The 22,889-nt window shown below is 54.0% G+C and overlaps 1 protein-coding gene across 3 annotated transcripts; it reads left to right on the plus strand.

Moving 5' to 3' along the window:
• Positions 1 to 4,494: 4,494 nt before the first annotated feature.
• ROBO3 (roundabout guidance receptor 3) lies at positions 4,495 to 22,786 on the plus strand. 3 transcript variants are annotated; one of them, XM_049857451.1, is made up of 28 exons: positions 4,495 to 4,654; positions 8,594 to 8,920; positions 9,394 to 9,551; positions 10,038 to 10,158; positions 10,248 to 10,386; positions 10,688 to 10,815; positions 11,092 to 11,216; positions 12,430 to 12,601; positions 12,869 to 13,074; positions 13,328 to 13,409; positions 13,674 to 13,839; positions 14,012 to 14,178; positions 14,663 to 14,784; positions 14,922 to 15,147; positions 15,363 to 15,484; positions 16,515 to 16,686; positions 16,833 to 17,018; positions 17,719 to 17,742; positions 17,817 to 17,859; positions 18,050 to 18,189; positions 18,531 to 18,725; positions 18,876 to 19,014; positions 19,174 to 19,386; positions 19,791 to 19,942; positions 20,091 to 20,201; positions 20,414 to 20,575; positions 21,064 to 21,242; positions 22,508 to 22,786. In XM_049857451.1, the coding sequence occupies exons 1-28, from the start codon at positions 4,495 to 4,497 to the stop codon at positions 22,517 to 22,519; spliced, it is 4,149 nt and encodes a 1,382-aa protein (XP_049713408.1). In that variant the 3' UTR covers positions 22,520 to 22,786. The 3 variants fall into 3 exon arrangements, with proteins under 3 accessions (XP_049713408.1, XP_049713410.1, XP_049713409.1); XM_049857453.1 differs by lacking the exons at positions 4,495 to 4,654; positions 8,594 to 8,920; positions 9,394 to 9,551; ... (11 more) ...; positions 15,363 to 15,484; positions 16,515 to 16,686 and having other exon boundaries at positions 16,831 to 17,018; positions 18,867 to 19,014; XM_049857452.1 differs by lacking the exons at positions 4,495 to 4,654; positions 8,594 to 8,920; positions 9,394 to 9,551; ... (12 more) ...; positions 16,515 to 16,686; positions 16,833 to 17,018 and having other exon boundaries at positions 17,470 to 17,742; positions 18,867 to 19,014.
• Positions 22,787 to 22,889: the final 103 nt, after the last annotated feature.

Below are 22,889 nucleotides of genomic sequence, written 5' to 3' on the forward strand. Positions count from 1 at the left end.
GTTTCTGCATGAAAATGTATTACATTTATAAAAATGAAACTATTTTTAAAACTAGAAAAGTATGTCCCCAAAGAAAGCATCAGGAATAATGGAGAGGGGAAGGGAAGGAGGAAAGGCAGAAAAAGAAGAAGGGTGGTGGGAAGAGACAGACAGAAAGAGAGTGAAACTGAGACTACAGGGAGAGTTGGAAGCAGCATCTCCAGAGAAGACAAGGCTAAAGGCTAGTGGGCTGGGGGGCAGGGGGAGTTATGAGGACTACCTAGTTAACCAGGTATGTTAAGCCAACAGATATTTATGGAATGCTTGCTTGGTACCAGGTACTGTGCTAGTTTTATGAAAGGAACCAAGAAAGCTCTTGTTCTCCCCACTCTTTGTCTCATCATTACTGGGATGTGGACATTTCTGCCCAGTTGCCTCCAGATTTCCAGACTTGATGGAGTGTATTGCAAAGTGTCATCCCACAGGCTCCTCTACTGGAACCCTGTGGGGAAAGGGGTACTCTTGGCAGGGGGCCCAGCTTATTACCTCAGCAGCTACAGGGGTTGAGCCAACAAACCCTGGCTCCTGCCAGGGGTAGGCTCCTGCTGTCCGCTTTCTAGCAATGCCTGTTCCTTGCTCTCTGATCCCCCCTACTGTTTGGCCCTCTGGCCCCTGCCGGCTGGGTCACTGCCCCCTGGCATCATTACTCTGAAGCCCACAACCCTGCTGGGCCATTCACAGGCACAAACTAGTGGGGGTGAGGGGCAGATGTTATCTTCCCCCCCCACACACACGCATATGCTCACTGTGTATGGGTGCCCTGGGAAAGGGTCCAGACACAGAGTAATTGGAGGCCGCAGGCTCTGGGGGGATGTAAATGGACTGGGTGGTGTGTGTGTGTGTGTCTTGGGGGGAGGCAGTAACAGTAATCACTGTGAGATGGGGGGGCTATCCTCAGAATGCCCTCCCGGGCAGTTACGTGCCAGCAGTTTTATCCTCTACCAATTGGCATGCAGGCTTCAGACCACCAAGAAGTCTTCCCATACCCACGCTCCAACTTAAAAAACTCACCCATTGTTGTGGAGTGGATTCTGACTAGAACTGCCCGATAGGGTTTTCAAGGCTGTAATCTTTACGGAAGCAGACTGCCACCTCTTTTTCCCAAGCTGGTGGGTTTGAACCTCCAACCTTTTGATCAGCAGCCTATTGTTTAACCACTGCACACCAGTGCGCCATCCCCCCACCCCCACAAATAAGTCACTGAAAATTCCCAGACACATTCTCTGGCTAAGTGCTGGCACTAAGCCAAGGAAGTTGGCCTGGGGTAGCTATTCTCTCTCTCTCTCTCCCCACACACACACACACACACCGGCACACACCCACACCCACCCACCCCAGTGTTGGGGAGGGGGATTGAAGAGTTCCTTCAGAAGTTCATGATTCCCATCACACTACTCTGGCATAGTACCCCTGCCTTTCCCATAACACATCTATTTCCCATTTCCCATACTCCTCTGCAGACCGACCCACCCAAAATACCACCCCAAGAAATATCTTTCTTCTGGCATCCAACTAATCCACTACCCTCGGGCTCCCAGATTCATTTCTGTGGCTCCACCTGAGTTATTCCCTGAACATACACACACTGTTGCGGGGCAGAGGAGGAGCAGACAGCAAGGAGACAAGTTGGAGGCAAAACTCTTCTAGAACTGCCTATGGGGGCACCCCAGAGAGAAGCTGGACTTGAAATAGTTCAGGACCAGGTCTCCAGGCTGCCTATCTGACCCTGAATGAAGAAGGGAAGGGAGGGAAAGGGCTGTAGAAGAGCAGGGAGGTGTGACCTCTGCTGGGCCTTCTCCTCCCACCCTCTGCCAGGCCTGGGCCTCCCAGAACACTCGGAAGCATTTATTCTCCGTTCCCACCTTTTTTTTGGCATTGGGTCTGAGGTGGTTTAAAGGAGATTTTAAGTGATAAGGAGGAGAGAAGTTCAAAGACAGAAAGAACCAGGAGAAAAAAGATGAAGAAGGAGTGGAAAGGGGGAAAAGAGTGCTGAGAGTAGGTGAGCTGTAGAAGAGCAACGGGAGATTCCACTAGGGAGAGTCCTGGAAGGGGGCGGGGAGTGGCTCTGCTATTTGTCCAGCCTTCAAAACTGGGATGGTGAGGATTAGCAAGTAGCCCTGCCAGGGGCTGAGCTGCTACCTCCGCTCAGGGGACCCAGAGCAAATACACCCTGATCCCCACATAAAGGGCCAATTAACTGCGCTGTCTCCAGGAACAAATCCGATAACAGGGTGACAAGCCCCTAGACACTGGCAGGTCCTGTGTTTGCTGAGAGGCCAACGGGGAGCAAATCAGGGGATTAGGACCAGGCAAGATCCACATGGTGGCCTGCGGATCCCTGTCTGCTGTAGTCTGCCTTGCCCCAGAGGAGGGCCAGGTGCCAGTACCTGGGACTTCTGCCTTGGTGGGGCTCTGGTGTGATGGAAGCTGGTAACCACGGTCAGCAGGGGGCAAAGCAGAAGTCTCTGGGACCTGGAATCTGGAGGGTCAGAGCAGATCAAATAGTCCATTTCCTTGTTTACAGATGGGGAAACTGATATCAGAGTAGTGGTATCTTGTAATTTATAAATATAGGATTGAGAACCACTTCCAGGCTGGTCATTTCTGGAGGGCCAGACCTGTTGTGGGGGAGTATATTCTTATCTCTGTCACCTGAGCGCGGCCTGGCTCTGGAACAAGGGACAGACTTCAAATCCTATCTCTAATATCTTCGTACTTTAGAAAGAATGCGTTGCTAACCCCTGTCCTACCCCAGTTGGTCTCTGCCTCGATTTGCTCTGATTTAAGACGTCTTTGTTTTTTTTTTTTGGCCAGCACCGGCGACGAGGTGCTGAAAGAACAGCGCCCGGGCTCTGCCTCCTGCTCGGCCTCACCCGCCCACCTTGTGTTTCTGGCTTTCCAAAGCCCCACACATAGCTGAGGAGAAGGGGTAGGAAGATACCTAAACACCCCATATAGTTCCAGGCTCCACGGCGAGATGTATGGGTTGCCTTTAGGGAGAAGTCTTGGGACAGGCCCCTCCTCGAGACAATGTCCCTGGTTCACTTGAGCGCTCTCTCTGCCTGAAATACTCCAACTCTTGACTCTACTCACTTCGGGCTCTTGACTGCTTATCCCCGGTCTACACGACTTTAGCACCCACTTCTCTGGATCTCAACCTGTTTGTGCCTCTCCCTCCTTCAGAAACAGCTGCCCCATGAAAGTTGTCCCATTACGTAGAACCCCAAGGCTGAGCCAGCATTCTGCCATTCACCAATCTGCAAGGCCCTGGATCTTTACCCGACTTAGGAATGCAGGAATCTCTCTATTCCCCTATCATCCCAATGCCATCTCCAGCCTAGAAATGTGTGTGTTTGCGGGGTGAGGGACTGTTAGATCTTTAAGTAGAAACAGCCCTGGAAAAGTAAGAAGCAGGCTGGGGCTGGGGGGTGCGAGTTTTTATTTTATTTTCTGATTCAAAAACAGATTTGTACCAGTTTTGCTTCAATGTCATCTCTGGCACTTGCACGTACAGAAACAATATTTCTCCCTTTGTCTTGGTCCAGGACACCCTGGTTTCCCTTCAGTCTTCTTAAAAATGTAAAACAATTTAATAAAACATGTCAGTGCCACGTAATGCAAAAGGTATGCAAATAAATACGAGGTATGCAAATAAATACGAGGTATGCAAATAAATGCGAGTTGCCAGGATTTCCCTAGGCTTTCCGCCTACAGTTCTAGCCCTGATCTGAGTCTCCTGCTGGAACTGCTAGGTCAGGTCTTCTGGAGCAGGACTTCTAGGTCGGGACTCACCTCCCTATGCCCTGGACTGGGAGCTGCAGCCCACCCCAGCCTCCTTCACTCCTGCTGCTAAGCCGCGGGACATGGAAGGGAATGGAAGCCAGGGCACCCGGCTCACCTTTGAGAGCTAGATGAGCGTGTTTGTACTTTCCCTCAGTTTGTCTAAGGACCGGGAAGAGAGAGCAGGGTTCCTGTACTAAAGTAGGGTGGAAGGCAGAGACCCACGGAGCCCTTCTCCATCTCTCGAGTGCGTTGAGTCAGTCTGGACCGTCTAGAACCAGACGCAGGGCGCAGGGCGGGGACTCCAATTCGAGCTGCGAGACTCTAGTCTCTTGCCCTGCGAGTGGCCATCGGGGGTGGAGGTGGGCGGGGGCGGAGTGCGGCGGATTAATCCCTTAATTACGCCGTGATAGGCGCGGCACCTGCTTTCAGCAGGCCCAGCTCCCAGGGGACCCGGCTGGGGGGCGGGGGGGAACGGGGGCGGGGAGAGAAGGACGAGCGGAGGCGGAGGGCACGCGGAGGCTCCGACCGTCCGGGGCGCACCGGCAGGACAGCGGCACCGTGGCTGCGGCAGCGCGCAGAGGCGGTGGAGGGCCGTCTGGCTCCCGGCCCCCGGGGCTCGGACCCAGGGCCTGGGCCCGGAGCCCCCAGCCCCGAGCCCAGCCTGCTCGCGCCATGCTGCGCTACCTGCTCAAAACGCTGCTGCAGATGAACTTGTTCGCGGATTCCCTGGCTGGGGACATCTCCAACTCCAGCGAGCTGCTCTTGGGCTTCAACTCCTCGCTGGCGACCCTCAACCACAGCCTGCTGCCGCCCGACGACCCTGCTCTCAACGGTAAGTCCCTGCTCCTTGGAGACATCGGATCCGGGGTGAGGCGGGATGGGAGGGAGGAAGGCTGGAGGGAGAGGAGAAAGCACTCCTGCCCGGAGGTTCAGGGCGGAAGGGCCCCACCCCGCGCTCCCTGGGGTAGCAGTTCGGGGTTTCAGTTTGGGGCTTTAGCACGGGCGGGAGATGGAAAGTTTAGCAGAAGACGGCTACTGAGCCAGGATGCCCCATCTCCCCAGCCGCCCCCACGCCCACCCCAGGTGAGGAGAGCCAGGGCTGGTGACCGGCAGTCCGGAGCTCAGTGGGGCCTGGGCCTCGGCTGGGAGGGCACCGGAGGGGCGCGGTCGCCGGCGGACGTGAGCCCAGCCCCCCTGGCCACTCAGCGACCCATCCAAGGAGCAGGCCTTCCTTCGGGACCAGAAGTTTTCCAAGAACTCGTCTGGGACGAGGGTGAGGAAGACAAAACGTTAGGTGTGTTTGGTACGGAGGGGGACGGGCGGCGGTCAGGCAAACTTGGAAGTTTACGGTGGGACTCCCGGCTGGCTCACCCCGGCAAGGCTGTGGCGGGCTGGCAGTGCCGGCGGCGAGGTCGTTACCGCTAATTAGGGTGATTAATAAATGACTGCGACAGCCGCTCTCCCCAAGCGCAGCGGGGAAGCCCCGAGAGCAGTGCGGCACGATCCTGGGGAGGGGCCCGATCGCGCCCCCTATCGGCCACGTCGGGAACCCCCTCTCTCCGGGACGCCCTTCCCGGTGGTTCCCCCGGTGATTCTCCCACCATCCCTCCGCCCTCCACCTGGACTCGAAGGTGGCGAGAAAGGAGACTCGGACAGAGTGCGTGTGTGTTTGTTTGGGGGTGAATACCCCAGGTGCTGGGGGAGGAGCTCCAGGGCCTCATTAACATGGAATTAGCTATTCATTAGGCTGATGTCAAAATATCTCCCGAGACTGGGAATGACAGGGAAGAAATTCCAGGATGCGGCTCCAGCAGCTGCTGTCTGCAGGAATTAGGGAGAGAGGACCGACCAGAAGGGTGTGGCATGTATGGAGGGACTGGGGAGAGGAGGATGGGGAATGAGGCGGGATTCTTCAATCTTGGGACCTCCTACATCCCCAGAAGATTAAACACAGCCTTTCTCGCTGACCTCAGATAATCACGCCTTTACTTACCCAGCCCCTTTGCGGAAGTTTCCACCATACATTGCCTCGTTTAAGTGAAGCCTATAGGTTTTTTTTTTTTATAGGTAAGATATTGATAGTCACATTTTGCAGCTGAGGAAACAAATTCAGAGAGTGAATGATATCCCGATAGTCATAAAACCAGCACGGAGCAAAACTTTGGCGATAACAGACCTAATGGAAATCTATTTCCATTACACCTGAGGGTTCTGTGAGAGGGAGAATAAAGGAATACCGGCGTCTGGTAGGGCAACCCTGGTGGCGTAGTGGTTAAGAGCCATGGCTGCTGGCCAAGGGGTCGGCTGCTGGAATCCACCAGGCGCGCCTTGGGAACCCTGTGGGGCAGTTCTACTCTGTCCTATAGGGTCGCTATGAGTCGGAGTCGACTCGATGGCAACGAGTTTGGTTTTTTTTTTTTTTTTTTTTTTTTGGTTCGGGGTTCTGGTAGAATCTGATTCAGGTAGAGAGTGTAGGAGCCTGGATAAGGTAAGGTGAGCTGGGGAAGAAGAGCCCTTAAATAATGGTAGAATAGCCATAATTTATTCTTACCCCAAGGAGACCTGGTGATGCAGTGTTAAAGCACTAGGAAGGTTGGCGTTCCAACCCACCAGCCACTCCGGGGGAGAAAGATGTGGCCGTCTGCTTCGTAAAGATTTCAGCCTCGGAAACCCTATGGGGCAGTTCTGCTCTGTCTTACTGGGTTACTATGAGTCAGAATCTACTGGACCGTATAGGTTTTTTACTCTGTGGAGCACAGTTCTACTTTGACACACATGGGGTCACCATGAGCTGAAGCTTACTCGTGGCCATTGGTTATTTTATATTTTTACTCAGTGTTTTACTTATATATGACTTTATGACAGCCCTATGAATGCTCCCATATTACAGGTAGAGGAACGGAGACTCAGAGAAGTTCAATAATTTCCCCAAGTTCTTGCAACTGGAAGGTGTGAAAGAAAGGCTGAGGTTACAGTTCTGATTGATTCCCCGCCATCGCCTAAGCTCCTAACCACTCCATGTCGCCCACCACAGGGTCTGCCTTAATTTGGATCGAGATGTGATAGAAGAGAAGGTGGGGTGAGGAGCGGAGATTTCTATTTGGAAGGGAGTGGATAGAGAAAATTATTCCCTTCTTTAAGTGGAGGGAAACGGATCATCCTGACCCCAACCAGTCACTCTCCCCAAAACGACGCCAGTACTGAGCAACCCTTCCAGCTTGGTCTCCATCAGAATTTCTAAGACGGTGGGCGGGAAATGAAACCCATCCCACCCAGAGGCTGGAAGCAGGAGTTCCCTGCGGATTTTGGAGCAGAGTGGGAGGGGGCGCCGAACGTCAGCGCCGAGGTGGCCCTGGACAGCACATTAGGCGAGGCGGCAGCGGCGCCTACTGGCCGCCACGAGTTACAAATCCACTTCGGATGGCGGACTGGAAGTTGCGGGTGTCTAAGCATAACCGGCTCTGGTGGCGTAGTGGTTAAGTGCCACGGCTGCTAACCAAAGGGTCAGCAATTCAAATCCACCAGGTGCTCCTTGGAAACTCTAGTGGGCAGTTCTACTCTGTCTTATAGGGTCGCTATGAGTCGGAATCCACTCGATGGCACTGGGTTTTTTTTTTTTTTTTTTTTTGGCTAAGCATAACCGGGGAAATCCTGGTGGCCTAGTGGTTAAGTGCTATGGCTGCTAACCCAAAGTTCAGCAGTTCGAATCCGCCAAGCGCACCTTGGAAACTCTATGGGGCAGTTCTACTCTGTTTCATAGGGTCGCTATGAGTCTGAGTCGACTCGACTGCAGTGGTTTTTTGGGGGGGGGGTAAGCATAACCGGCTCCGGGGTCCTGATTCCTAAACTGTGCGACAGAGGACGAAGCGGGCAATAGTCAGTAGTACTAGAGTAAGAGAGGGGCAGAATAAGCAGGCGAACTGATCTGAGTGAACAAGGGACGCCCTTTTTTCCAATGCTTCTTAACTTTCCCTGAGTCATCATCAACCTGTAGGATAATCTCCTGAAAACTACGCACCTCTCAGGAAAAGGACCATTACGCATATCCCCACTACCATCTGCATCCATTTACTTCGAATTCACAGAACCCCGCCCCCACCACATACACACATACCCAAAGCCCATTCATGGACTCCAGATTAAGAACGACCTGGGTGCCCCAGCCCGTGCTCCCAGGTATTCGCTCCCATAACAACCCGTGCGCCTCAGGCTGGTCTACGTTCCGCACTTCACCTGCCTGGGGACCTTGCGCAGGCGAAGAACGGAGTGTTTGATCAGGTGCCCTACTTATGTCTGTTCACTGTGCAAGGACAATGTGCGAACCAGCGAGAGAGAGCCAAAAAACCAGACGGCTTGCAGGTCTCACGCCGTGCGCTCTGACAAGGGATTGCGTTTGCCGGAAAAAAGGGGACAGCTCTTTTTTATTCCAAGCAAAGGCCCAGTTACCCCCAACTTAAACTTGTCCAGAAGAGACGCAGGGGTCTTTAGGCGGCGCAGAAAGTCAGTTGAGGACTTTGTGTCTTGATTCCTCTTCTGATCTGCCTGTGTGTAGGCATCTCCATTGGAGCCTAAGAACGTGGGGTGTCTGCCAATAAGGACATATTGGAGCCTACAGAGGGAGAGAGTGGCAAAAGAGGCCAGGCAGGACTGAGCTCTAGCAGATGAAGCATAGGCGGCAGAACAAGAAGGTTCTCTTTCCTTGTGGATCCTCGATCCCTACCCCCGTTTCCCAGTCTGACCGCTCAGTGCCACCACATTCCCGTCTCCCCAGGGTCGAGGGTCGAGCCAGAGGATGCAATGCCGCGCATAGTGGAGCAGCCGCCAGATCTGCTGGTTTCCCGAGGTGAGCCGGCCACGCTGCCCTGCCGCGCCGAGGGCCGGCCACGGCCCAACATCGAGTGGTACAAGAACGGCGCGCGTGTGGCTACCGCTCGTGACGATCCGCGCGCGCACCGCCTGCTGCTGCCCAGTGGCGCCCTCTTCTTCCCGCGCATCGTGCACGGGCGCCGCGCGCGGCCGGACGAAGGTGTCTACACTTGCGTGGCGCGCAACTACCTGGGAGCAGCGGCTAGCAGAAACGCCTCGCTGGAAGTGGCAGGTGAGTGTCCTGGCTCTAGCAATGCTGCAGAACCGTGGGGGGCGGGGGGGGGGGGCGGAGGAGAGGGGAACGGGAAGGAGCCGGGCAATCCAACTTAGAACAAATCCCAATCTCAACCCATTCATCACCTTCCTTTGGGACCTTTGGCCTCCAATACCCACGCCTTGATCAGAGGAAGACGTGGTCGTAGGAGAGAGTTCCAGTCTGCAAGGATCCACCCTACCCAAGACAGTTTTGCCGTGTCCTCAGCAAGTTAGCTCACCGATGTTGTTGTTAGGTGCCCTGCAGTGAAAGAGTAGAACTGTGCCATAGGATTTTCTTGGCTGTAATTTTTAAGGAAGCAGATCGCCAGGTCTTTCTCCTGCGGAGCTGCTGGATGGGTTCGAACCACTGACCTTTGGTTAGGAGCCCAGCGCTTAACTTTTTGCCCCACTGGAGCTCCCCTACACCACTTTCTCTCTCTTTTTCTCCAGTCCTCCGCGACGATTTTAGGCAGTCTCCTGGGAACTTGGTGGTGGCAGTGGGGGAGCCAGCGGTACTGGAATGTGTGCCTCCCCGCGGCCACCCCGAGCCATTGGTGTCCTGGAAGAAGAACAGCGCAAGAATCAAGGAGGAGGAGGGAAGGATCACGGTAAGGGGCGGGGCTATGGCTAACCCCTTGCTGGTCCAGTTGATTCCGACTCAGGGCGACCCTATAGGACAAAGTAGAACTGTTCCATAGGGTTTCCAAGGACGTAAATCTTTATGGAATGCTAGGGACAGGGAGATGTCCCAAAGAAGGAAGTCCTGAACCTAAAAAATCTTGGAAGGGCTGTGAGTAATGTCTTAGAGGTTATAAGGCGGCTTAGCGTCAACTATTGAATGAGGGATCAGGATAGGTAGGGTAGAATTGGTATAAGGTGGGTGGGGAGCATGAAACCCCAGTCACTGGTGGTACGCAGTTTGGGCTCTGGGAAAAAAGATAGACTGGAGCCCCATCTTGGGTGGATTCCTTATCTGATAAGAGGGTCAACTTGACTAGTCTTCTTCACTGGTTTGCTGTGAGGCTCAAATAAATAATAAATATCAAATGTTTTGACGGCTGTAAAGAACCAAAGTTACCATAATTACTCCGCAGATCCGTGGAGGGAAGCTGATGATGTCACATACACTCAAGAGCGATGCGGGGATGTATGTGTGTGTGGCCTCCAACATGGCGGGAGAACGGGAGAGTGGGGCAGCTGAACTTGTGGTGCTGGGTAGGCACGGGGAGTTTTTGGAATTGTGGGAGTGGGTAGCCTAGGGAGTAGGTACCTGTCCCGACTGTTCACTCACTCCCACTTTGTAGAGCGCCCCTCATTCCTGCGTAGACCAGTGAATCAGGTGGTCCTCGCTGATACCCCTGTGGATTTCTCGTGTGAAGTGCAAGGGGATCCCCCTCCTCGTCTGCGCTGGCGCAAGGAGGATGGGGAACTGCCCCCAGGCAGGTGAGAAACCCCGCCTCCTGCCTGTAAGGAGAGCCAATCAGCTCGAGAGCCTACCCTGCCCTGGAAACTGGAACGCAGATACCCTCTCACACGAGGGTACAGAGAAATCGGTTCCTAGAGCCTGTGCTCCCTGCCCTATCCAGTTCCCATCTCTCTTCGTTCGCCGGCCCTTGGGTACCAGTTTCTGTCCCTGTTGAGTCCTGTGTTGTCTTTGTGTGCCCTGATCCTGTGTCTGTCCTGGGGGAGAGAGAAGCGGTCGGTAGCTGTGGCCAACTCAGCCTGGGGGTGGGGAGTGGAGCAGGTATGAGATCCGGAGTGACCACAGCCTTTGGATTGGGCGGGTGAGTGCTGAAGATGAGGGGACTTACACCTGTGTGGCGGAGAACAGCGTGGGCCGTGCCGAAGCATCTGGCTCCCTCAGCGTTCACGGTGAGGGCCCCACCGGGGACTGCCTGAAGCAGGGAGGATAAGCGGGAAGATGGAGGGTGGGGAAACTTAGAGGAAAGTGGTGGGGTGGCCGGGGAGGACAGAGCGTGGAGATGGAAGGGTCACCTGAGTCTTCTGGAAGGAGGGAAAGGAGGAAAAAAGGTAAACAGGCGTGTGCAAGAGATGGATGTCTGATCCTGCTTAAGCAAAGCTTAAGAGTTTCTCTTTCCTCAGCCTCCCTGACTCACTATTCCTTTATTCCCCCCCCCTCCTTCCCAGTCCCACCCCAGCTGGTGACCCAGCCCCAGGACCAGATGGCGGCTCCTGGAGAGAGTGTGGCTTTCCAATGTGAGACTAAAGGAAACCCCCCACCTGCCATCTTCTGGCAGAAAGAGGGGAGCCAAGTAGGTAGTCATCTCCAAGGCTCTTCTCACCAGCTTTTCCTCTGGGTCTTAGCCTCCCTTCCTCTACATTTCACAAACTTCTTTCTGGGGCTTCTTTTTTCCGTTTAGTCCTCTCAGAAATCCTTGCAGGTTATTTGGGAGAATTAAATAAGATAATGAACATAGAGGCTTGGAACATATTGGGCATTTTCTTTATAAAAGATAATGTTTAGATGGTAGGGAACAAATCCTATGTGGTTATTCCATGGGGAATCTTTTATTTGGGGCAAAGCTGTCCTAAGGATGTGGCAAATTCAATTCAATTCCCCCCTCCGACCCCATGGGCCTGGGCTTTTGGGTATAACATATCACCAAGTACTGTACCTAGAGCGGCTCGGAGTAGAAAATGACTTGCTGTGCTACTTAACAGCTGACAAGGAATTCCACCAGGGGGCGTTCCACCCCTCACAGTCCTCTGTCTTCAATTTTAAGCAAAGAAATCCCACAACACACCACCAGAAAGAACATTGACTGAAACCATACCATAAGTACCTCCTCTAAGAGAAGGGTGGAATTTTTACTACTAGGAAACAGGGTCAATATGATAAGTATGGTTAACCCCCATCTATCTCACTGGGAAACCAGGCAAACCATCACCCCATTGCAAATCCACAGCCACAATTTTCCAACATCTCTAGCACCTGGGACTGCTGCATTTTAATTAGCTTTTCACATGAATAAAAAATGGTGATGGTGGTAGGGGATGACAGTAGGTATCAGTCAGGGGCTCTGCACGGTGCCATTTGTCCTGAGACCCCAGCCTGCCTCCCTGTCTTCCATGTATCTAAAGTAAAATATTAACGCCCCCCAAAAGGGGAAAGGATTTAACATTTATCACACAGTGTACTATAAGATTTTCTGATGATCATTTAGTCCTCATAGCTATCCTCTAAGAGTCAGAGTTGGGGAGATTGGAGCTCAGGAAATACTTTGCTCAAAGTTTGCCAACCGGTAAGTCCCAGAGCTAGGAATTGAACCTAGAGTCATCTAATCAAACCCCCTGATTTCTGTGAATACGTTTAACTGGTTTGCCCAAGGTTACATAGCTGGCTGGGGCCAGAGAATAAACTAGAACCTTAGGAATTCTCTGGATGTGGGGGTTGATGGGAATGGGGAGCTCTTTCTTCCCAGCTGCCTGCTTGTTTTCTGTTTGGTTCCTTGTCACTGTCTCCAGGTTCTGCTTTTCCCCAGTCAATCACTTCAGCCCACGGGGCGCTTCTTGGTCTCTCCAAGAGGCCAGCTCAACATCACTGAAGTGCAGAGTGGAGATGCCGGCTACTATGTGTGCCAGGCTGTCAGTGTGGCCGGCAGCGTCCTGGCCAAGGCCTTGTTGAAGATAAAAGAAGGTAAGTGCCCATGGGATGGGGTGGGACTTATGGGTCTAGAAGGTAATAATAAAAAGATGATTTCTCCTGGATTTTATATATATGTTCCTGAGGCATGTCCTTGAAGCAGATGCCACTAATAAATGGCTGGTCCCAGGCAGAGCCTATAGATGGTTATGGAAACCCTCTCTGATCTCGGGGGGATGAAGGAGCAGAGAATGAGGACCAAGGGGGTGGATGCCTGTACCTAGGATCCTTCCTGAGCTGCCCAAGTTCTTCTTTTCTCAGCATCCTTGGATGGGCTGCCTCCTGTCATCCTCCAGGGCCCAGCCAATCAGACACTGGCACTAGGCTCCTCTGTGTGGCTGCCATGCAGAGTGACAGGAAACCCTCCCCCTAGTGTCCAGTGGAAGAAGGATGGGCAGTGGCTGCAGGGGGATGACCTCCAGCTCAGCCTAATGGCCAATGGTACCCTGTACATTGCCAACGTGCAGGTGAGGCTGTCTTCTGGGAGCTGAGAACTAAGAATGCCACCTGGTCCACATTCCCAGCTCCAGTGAGCACCCTCCTGGGACTCTCACGCCATTTCTACCCCTGTGCTTTCTCAGACCACCCCCTCCATCCTTCTGCCATCTTTCAAGGAAGTATACAGCATCCTCCTCGTCCTTCTGTACCCCTGCCTCCACCCCCTCAAACTCTCTTGCTCCACTCCCAGTGCATTTGCTAGTGCTCTGTTCCCTTCTGTAGGAGATGGACATGGGTTTCTATAGCTGTGTGGCCAAGAGTTCCACAGGTGAGGCCACGTGGAGTGGCTGGCTTAGGATGCAGGGTGAGTTTTTCCCTTGTTTTGCCAGCACCTCTCCCCAAATCTTCAAAGGCAGCCATTATCTTCCAAAACCCCGGGACTTATTTTATCTTGCAAATGCCATTCCATGGTTCCCTGGGAGGCAGACATGAGTTGGGGCTAGTACACCATGCCTCCCTCTCCACCATCAGCACTGTCACAGACCCACAGCTCCTCTGAAAAGGAGGCAGGTTACTCTGGGATACCCTTCTCCCATTCTTCTACTCAAAGATTCTCTCCTCATTGCAGAAGCTTGGGGAGTGTCAGCTGATCCCCCTATAGAACCCAGTACTCCTCCGGGGCCCCCCTCCCAGCCAGTGGTCACCGAGATCACCAAGAACAGCATCACCCTGACCTGGAAGCCCAACCCACAGGCTGGGGCCACAGTTACCTCTTATGTGATAGAAGCCTTCAGGTATGGCAAAAGTTTGAATGCAAACCTGGGAAAGCTAAAGGGATGGGCCCCTATGTCCTCAAGGTCTTTGCTGTTGTGGGGTGAGGAGTAGGGAACCACAAAAAATGGATGAGATGGAGCAGACAGCTTGGGTCCTGGCTCAGACAACTGTGGCACCTCATTCCCATTGTAGCCAAGCAGCTGGCAGCACGTGGCGGACTGTGGCAGATGGCGTGCAGCTGGAGACTCACACGGTCAGCGGTCTGCAGCCCAATACCATCTACCTGTTCCTGGTTCGAGCTGTGGGGGCCTGGGGCCTCAGTGAGCCCAGCCCTGTCTCTGAGCCTGTCCGCACCCAGGGTGAGTAAGGTCAGAGCCCTCACCTCATCGCAAAACCATGGCACCATGGCAGCTCACAGATTTGTTTCTTGCTATGTCAGGTCTATACTGGTAGTCTGACCTGGAGTAGAAGGCCAAGCTTCCCTCTGTTAGAGGTGGTGAGGGGGCATAGAGAGAGAGAGAGACTTACTCATCTTTGATGGCCTCACTTCTGTGCCTTTTACAGATTGCTAATTTAGATTATTAAGACTAGAAGAGACCACAGAGGGGTCACCTTCGTGTTAGGGATAGGGAACTGAGGCCTGGAAAGAATGCAGAAGGAACACTCATGTTAGCTGGACACCAGGCTTATCTCTGAAAGTTACTCTCCTGACCAACCTCTTCCTGCCCCTGGGGTACTAAGTAGTATACTCTGTGGGGCAGTGCAAAGGTAGGACACAATGCACCGTCAGTTCTCTCTCTCTGACCCTGCTGGCCCCTGTTGAGTGGGCTCTTTGGTCAACAGACAGTAGCCCCTCCAGGCCGGTGGAGGACCCATGGAGAGGCCAGCGGGGACTGGCTGAAGTGGCAGTGCGAATGCAGGAGCCCATAGTCCTTGGGCCCCGGACCCTGCAGGTGTCCTGGACTGTAAGTGTGGCATGGGGATGAGGTTAGAGGCAGGGATGATGTGGGATACGGGAGCTGCTGAGTGGGGGGTGAGTAGCTGGAGAAGGCAAGATAAACAGAAGAGGGGCTGGCTTCTGGTATGCTTTGTTCTGTTACAGATGGATGGCCCAGTACAGCTGGTGCAAGGTTTCCGGGTGTCTTGGAGGACTGCAGGCCCTGATGGAGGAAGTTGGACAGTGCTAGACCTAGAGTCCCCAAACCAGCAAAGTGCTGTGCTAAGGGGACTCCCCGCAGGGACCCAAATCCAGATCAAGGTGCAAGCCCAAGGCCAAGAGGGGCTGGGGGTTGAAAGCCCCTTTGTGACCAGAAGCACTCCTGAGGAGGGTAAGGAGGGCCACAGAGCTGACAGATGGACAAGAGGGAAGAGGGAGTGGGGAGAGGATGAAAGGGTCAGGGGGAGGGCAGTTAAGTGTGTGTAGGAAGGAGGGATGCCTCTCAGTTTCCTAGGATGTTAAAACAGGGAAGGGGAGGGGAGGGGCATAGAGGGCAGCTTGCAATGACTGTCTGTGTCCTTCTCACCATGCTCCACCCTGGCTCAGCCCCCAGTGGTCCCCCCCAGGGAGTGGCAGTGACCTTGGGGGGTGATGGCAACAGCAGTATCACTGTGTCCTGGGAACCTCCACTCTCCTCCCAGCAAAATGGGATCATCAAGGAATACCAGGTACAGGGTTTGAGAGGACCCAAGGGCTAGAATTATGTTGGAAGGAACCTAGGGCTCATTTTGGGTCTAGGGTTGAGGCTAGGGAGAGGAAAGACGTTTTAGAGTGTTGTCAGTGGTTAAGAGCTCAGCTGGTAACCAAAAGGTTGGTAGTTTGAATCCACCAGCCCATCCTTGGAAGCCCTATGGTGCAGTTCTCTGTCCTATAGGATCACTATGAATCAGAATTGACTGGACACCAACAGGTTGTTGTAAGCCCCCTCCGTGAAGCCCTGGTGGTGCAGTGGTTAAGCACTTGGCTGCTAACCAAAGACTGGCTGTTCAAATCTACCAGTAGCTTTGCTCTGGGGGAGAATGATGTGGCAGTCAGTTTAGTAAAGATTATAGCCTTGGAAACTCTACAGGGCAGTTCTATTCTGTCCTGTAGGGTCACTCTGAGTCAGAATCCACTAGATGGCAATGATTTTTTTTTTAGAGGTTAGCTCGGCTGCTAACCAAAACGTAGGTAGTTCGAATCCACCAGCCCATCCTTGGAAGCCCTATGGGGTGGTTCTACTCTGTCCTATAGGGTCACTATGAGTTGGAATGGACTGGAGACAAAGGTTTTTTTTAAGGCCCCTCTGGTGGCACAAGCGTTAAGCACTTGATGGACCTTACCCAGCCCCTCCCCCGGGGGGAGAGACCTGGAGATCTGCTTTTGTAAAGATTAAACCAAACCCAAACCCACTGCCATCGTGTTGATTCCAACTCATAGCGACTCTATAGGACAGAGTAGAACTGCCCCGTAGGGTTTCCAAGGAGCAGCGGCTGGTCAACTGCCGACCTTCTGCTTAGCAGGAGAGCTCTTAACCATTGCACCACCAGGACTCCTTGTAAAGATTACAGCCAAGAAAATCCTGTGGGGCAGTTCTGCTCTGTCACATAGGGTCACTATGAGTTCGATTCCACGCACCTAACAAGACCTCGCTACCATTCTGAGCCTCGAGTTTCCCTGTGCGGCCAGAATTCCATGTCTGACTCTCCGCCTCCTTAGATCTGGTGCCTGGGCAACGAAAGTCGCCTCCACCTCAACCGATCTGTGGCAGGCTGGGCACGCTCCGCTGTGCTCCGGGGACTGCTGCCGGGTCTCTTCTACCGGACCCAGGTCGCGGCGGCCACCAGCGCTGGCGTGGGCGTGGCCAGTGCCCCGGTGTCGGTGCAGTTGCGTGAGTCCGGAGGTGGGGGGTGGGAGAGCCGGGCTGGGGAGCCGAGCGGGGCTCCTGCGTTAGCTGTGCCTGTGTGCCAGGGGTGGCTCCTTCCCAGCTCGTGGGTTCCCAGGTCCCTCCTCCCCTCACCTCTCTGACCCCCACAGCGTCCCCGCCGGAACTGGAGCCTGGGCTCGAGGTGGGCTCGGGGCTGGCGGAGCGGCTGGCGAGGGTGCTGCGGGAGCCGGCCTTCCTCGCCGGCAGCGGCGCCGCCTGCGGGGCGTTGCTCCTTGGGCTCTGCGCCGCCCTCTACCGGCGCCAGAAACAGCGTAAGGAGCTCAGCCACTACACGGGTGAGAGCCGGGCCTGGGGAGGGAGGGCAGGGGCTGGAAGAGGACTGAGCCCGGCCACCCCTGCGTCCAGGCAGACAGGCGGTGCGGCGGTGGAGCGGAAGAGAGGGTCGCACCGGAAGCCCGGCCACCGTGGGGGGGCGGGGCCGCGGAGGAGAGCCGCCCGGCGCACACGGGCATGGGGCGGGGCTCAGAGGGGGCGTGGCCAAGACGGCTGTACCACGCGAGGAGGGCGGGACCTGGGCCTCCGGAGAGGGCTAAGGGTTGCCCCCGGGACGCTTCGGGAAGAGAGCAGCGTCTGCAGCTCAGCCCCAGGAAGGAAAAGGCTAGCCTGGAAGGGGGAACGCCCAAATTCAGTCACTTCATGGAAGGGGCGGGGCCTGGCGGGAGAGGAGCTGGCCAGGATCTCGGGGCCATAAATTGGGAGGCGGGGTCTGGGTGGGGGCGGGGCCTGAGCTCTGCGTCTCAGGAGAGATTGTCAGGTTTCTGAGGCCAGTGGCTGTGAACCGCGGTTACACATAGGAATCAGCTTTGGAAAAATACTGATGCCTGAGTCCCAGCCCCAGAAATTCCAATGAAGTTCCTTAAGGATGCCCTTGGGTGGTGGAATGGGACCAGGGCTGAGGGGTGGACGAGAATATGGGTATTTCTGACCCTTCTCCCATTTCCTCTCTTCTTTTTCCCATGTGTTCCTTTTTGGAAGCCTCTTTTGCCTACACTCCTGCAGGTAAGCCGTCTGTGCCCAGTGGGGTTCAGACCCCAAGTACGGGCTGTTTTCTTACTTGGTCTCATCTTTCCCAGTGTCCTTCCCACACTCAGAGGGCCTCTCTGGAGCCAGTTCCAGGTAATTCTCTTAACCCAGGGATAATCCCCTCAAAGAAGAGACCACTATCCTTCCTCCCCAGGCCTCACTGCCTGTCCTGTGCCAACCATCTCTCACTCCTACCCCAAACACTGCTATTAGTTTCCACGACTGCCTTACCTTTGCTGGCCTCTTCAAACTCTCCATCCTGAATTCACATGCTCTCCCTCAGGCCACCCATGGGCCTTGGCCCTGCCCCCTACCCATGGCTGGCAGACTCGTGGCCCCACCCATCTCGAAGCCCCTCAGCCCAGGAGCCCAGGGGAAGCTGCTGCCCCAACAATCCTGACCAAGATGACAGATATTACAATGGTGAGAAGTTTTAATTCCCTCAGGGGCACACCTGCCCCCCAGCACCCTTCTCTCCTGTCAACCTACTGGGGCAAACTGAAGGGAACCGAGGAGCCCCAGTCTTCCTGAGGTTGGTCAGTTTTTTGGGAGCGGTTGGTTAGCCCTTGGGGGAGGCTATGAGTCCAGGGAGCCTCTCTCAGACCTGACTTCTGTGAATGCCCTGGTTTGGACCATAAGATTTGGGGTGGGGGAAGAAATTGATCCAGTGGGACCTCCTTTTGCCCTCCATTTTACTGTTGTCCGCTGTCTTCTATCTCTGGCCTCTGTCTCTTCTCCTGCACCTCCCCCTGTCTCCTACACAGAAGCAGGGATCTCCCTCTACCTGGCTCAGACGGCCAGGGGCCCTGCTGTTTCTGGTGAGGGCCCTGTCTACAGCACCATTGACCCAGCTGGGGAGGAGCTGCGGACCTTCCACGGGGGCTTCCCCCAACAACCCCCAGGGGATCCAGGCACCTGGAACCAGTATGCTCCTCCAGAATGGAGCCAGGGGGACAGTGGTATGACTCTGATCCCAACACCCCCACTTTAGCCCTAACCAGAGTAGCCCCCAAAACTCCCTCCTCCACCCAGCACTTCCTCTGACATGTGGCCCATCTCTGGCTCTTTCCTTCGTGTATCTCTGTGTGCCCCCATCCCAGTCTCCCCAGGAGCCAGGGGAGGCAAAGTGAAGCTTCTTGGAAAACCTGTGCAAATGCCGTCTCTGAACTGGCCAGACACCCTGCCACCACCTCCCCCTTCCTGTGAACTGAGCTGTCTAGAGGGCCCTGAGGAGGAGCTGGAGGGCGGGTAAGGGTGCTTGCCCCGCAGATGCCCTACACACATGGGACCTGTCCTCCGCTTCTGGGGGTGGGCAGCAGAGCTGGGAGGGGAAGAGAAGGGGGCAACAGAAAGGTTGAGGGGGAAACTACCTATTCCACCCCTACTGTCCTGCCTTTTTGCCCGCAGCTCAGAGCCAGAAGAGTGGTGCCTGCCAATGACTGAGAGAAGCCACCTGACAGAGCCCAGCTCCAGTGGCGGGTGCCTGCTTGCCTCATCTAGAGGGGAAACTCCCTCACCAACCCCCTCCTATGGACAGCAGTCCACAGCCACTCTCACCCCCTCACCTCCTAACCCTCCCCAGCCACCGACTGACATTCCTTGTCTTCATCAGATGTCCAGGTAGGGAGGTATAGAGTACTTTGCACACTGTAAGCACTCAGTACAGATCTGTTCAGTAGACGATTGGGTGGATGGATGGACGGATGGATGGGTAGTTGAGTCTGTGGAACAGAGGTCTCAGGGCTGGGTCAGGGTAGAATTAAGATTTGAGGAGGAAAGTGGGGGCTGACAAGGTCTCTCACTGTCTTCAGACTGGGTCTCCATTGGAGTGACTCTGCAGGTTTCCTATGACATTTCAATGACGTAGTGCTCCCCATGCTTCACTAGCCTGGGAGCCCTTGTCGGGAAGGGGTTGTGTCTGGTTCATCTGAGTATTAGCGTGAGTGTCTAGCACAGTGTCTGGTACATAGTAGGCGCTTAGTGTTTGTCAAGTGAACAAATGCAGAAGCCTCATGTCATTGCAGGAGGGTGCCCTTTGGGCCAAGTTCCCCTCTCAGTGCTTCCCAGCCCCCTCTGAGTAGCCATGAAGGAGGGCTTGCTGGCCTGGGTACTGGCCTCACAGCCTCCCATCACCTCAACCCCAGCCCTGCCCCTAGTTCAGCCAGCTGTGCCACAGGTGAGTCCGTAGAACCCTCGACTCCCACTCCCAATTCCCTGTACCCCCTCCCTTGGAATTTTCCTCTCCAAAGCTTCTCTTTCAGCCTCAGGTTCCTTTCCTGGTCCTCTCCTTTATCTGCTTCTCTCTCAATCCCCTAATGCTACAGGGAGAACCCGGCAGGTGCCTGGGGGGATGACTCCTCCACTTCAAGGACCCCGGGCCCGATTCCGGAAGAAACCCAAAGCTCTTCCCTACAGGCGGGAACACAGTCCAGGAGGTGAGGTGGCCATGGGTCTGGGAGGCGGTGACAGTTGGTAGGGGGGACAGGCAGGAAACCAAGAGTGAGCTCTGGGGGGATAGAGGAAGGGGGAAGGTGAGCCAAATCTTGGACCGTTTATTTGCAAACTCATGGTGCCGGGGGGCAGAGTGGGGAGAAAGATTAGTTTCAGGAGAAGCAGGAAATTCTACTGAAGACAGGCTTCTCTTTAGACTTGCCCCCACCACCCTTGCCGCCACCAGAGGAAGAGGCCAGCTGGGCCTTGGGGTTGAGAGCAGCAGGCAGCATCTCCTCGTTAGAGCGGGAGCGCAGTGGGGAAAGGAGAGTGGCACAGGTGGTGCCCCTGGGTGCTCCTGGGTGCCCTCATCCAGATGGTAAGAGGGCAGGGCAGGCGGGAGGGCTGGCTGTGACTCAAGAAGCTGGGTTTTGGGACTGGAGGCTGGTGGTAGTACAGACTGTGTCATCCATGGGTTTTCAAACCAGCTTACCCCTTTGGTAGCATTCGTGCATTTGATCAACATCAAAGATTCACTTGTCTCTCTAGCTCCTTCTGAGCAAAATCTGTGAAGTCCCCAAGTATGTCCTTTTCTATGACTGGAAGCCCAGAAGTGAGAAGAGTGGGATATGGGTGCTTTGTCTCTCCTTCTCCAAGGATCTCCCTGTTTGGGAATTATCTACACGTCCCTGAGTACCTCTCATGTCAAGACCGTGTGCTGGCATTCTGTTTCTCCTCAGTCTCCAGGGTGTGCCTGCCCTAAGCTCTTCTTCCAGAGCTGAGATTGTGGCCAGGGTGGGAAGATGGGGGAACACTGAGCTTTTGCTCCCTGCCTGGGCCCAGCTCCCCTTCTCTCTTGTGCGGCAGAAGAGTCCTGGCCCCCATACAGCAGGCCAACCTTCCTGTCCCGGAGCCAGGGTACCAGCACCTGTTCCACAGCTGGCAGCAACTCATCACGAGGCTCCAGCAGCTCTCGGGGCTCCCGAGGCCCTGGAAGGAGCCGGAGCCGGAGCCAGAGCCAAAGGCCAGGACAAAAGCATCAAGAGGTGGGGGCTAGAGAGTTGATGGCTAGGGAGGATGGGCCAAGGGGTGACTGAAAATAGGAAGGAAGAAAGGGGCTTGCAGAGAAAGTATCAAAAGGAGGGGACCTAGTGAGTGAGGGTGAGAGGAGGAATCCTGGAGAACTAGTGAGGGCAAAATGAAACATAACAGAGGGCTCTCAACTCCTCCGCCCCCTGCCCTCCCATGTGCCTGGGTAGTGCAAACAGTTAACATGCTTGGTTGCTAACTGAAAGGTTCGAGATTTTAGTCCACCCAAATGCTTCTGGAAAGAAAGGGTTAGTGATCAGCCACCGAAAACTCTATGGAGGGTCATGATTTCATGGGACATCCCAGTTAATTGGCCTAATAACATTTAGTGCTTCCAGTCTACCTCCTAGTTCCTAGCATAGTGCCTGGGGTCTTAAAAGCTTGCAAACGGCCATCCAAGGCACAATTGGTCTCTATTCACCTGGAGCAAGAGAGGAGGAAAGAGAGTCAGAAATAGATGGAGGATATAGAATTTGTGGCTAATTGCCTCCATGAACAACTGCCTCCTTTGCCATGAGACCAGAAAAACTGAATGGTGCACTGCTACCATTACTGAACATTTTGATAAAAGATTCTAAGAAGAATCATGATCAAAAGGGGGAAAATGAAGAACAGAATTTCAAATTCTCATGGATGCCAAACTTCCTGGGGCCATAAAGTTTGAATGAACCCCTGAAACTATTTCCCTAAGATAATGTTTAAAGCTTAAATTAAAAATATCCCCTGAACTCTTCTTAAAACTGAACATTAGTTTAGTTTAACTAGTAAAACATGTTTGCCTTGAGTATTATGCTTTTTTAAGAACTATCTATACAGAATCAAATTGACAACAGCAACTTGAAACATTAGATAGGTCCTTTAAGGAGCAGCGAATTTGTGTTAATAGGGAAGGAACAACTCAGAAAAGGAGAGTGAGAATGGTTGCACAACTCAAAGAATGTAATCAATGTCACTGTATTGTACATGGAGAAATTGCTGCATTGGTGTGTGTTTTGTTGTGTATGTTCTCAACAACAGCAACAAAATAAAAAAAAGAAAGCCCTATGGAGCACAGTTCTACCCTGACACACATGGGGTCGCTATGAGTTGGGGTCAACTTGATGGCTACTTGTACTGGTACTGGCCCGGGAGAAAGGCTGAAATGAAAAGAGACATGTCTTCTATTGCGTCTTTGCCCTGGATCAGGGCTTGACCATCAGTCTCCCTTTTCTTCTCTCTCTAGGAATCGAGATGACCCTTGATGAGGCAATGAGAATATGAGGAATTCCATGGGGAAGGGGTTGCCCCTGGGGCAGGGGCCTGTAAGGGAACTCTTCACAGTGGTAAACGAGGGTGTGAGCCAAGAAGAGCAGGAATGGGCCGTTTTTCCCTCCTGGCAATGACACATGGGGCCCTTGGGGTCACCGAAGAGCTTGCTTGGAAGCCAGAGAGCACCGTTCTTCCCTTTCCATCGCTTTCCAACTAAGGCCTACTTCTAAAAAAGACAATAAAAAGAGTCTGATCCAAGCCCTGGGTCCTATTGTCTGGTTTTGTGCAGGAAGTCAGGAAGAAGGGGACTGCACACTGGTAGCTTCCACTACCTTTTGAACTTTTTCTGTCCAAAG

Source organism: Elephas maximus, chromosome 17 (assembly GCF_024166365.1).
Source record: "Elephas maximus indicus isolate mEleMax1 chromosome 17, mEleMax1 primary haplotype, whole genome shotgun sequence".
Lineage (NCBI taxonomy): Eukaryota > Metazoa > Chordata > Mammalia > Proboscidea > Elephantidae > Elephas > Elephas maximus.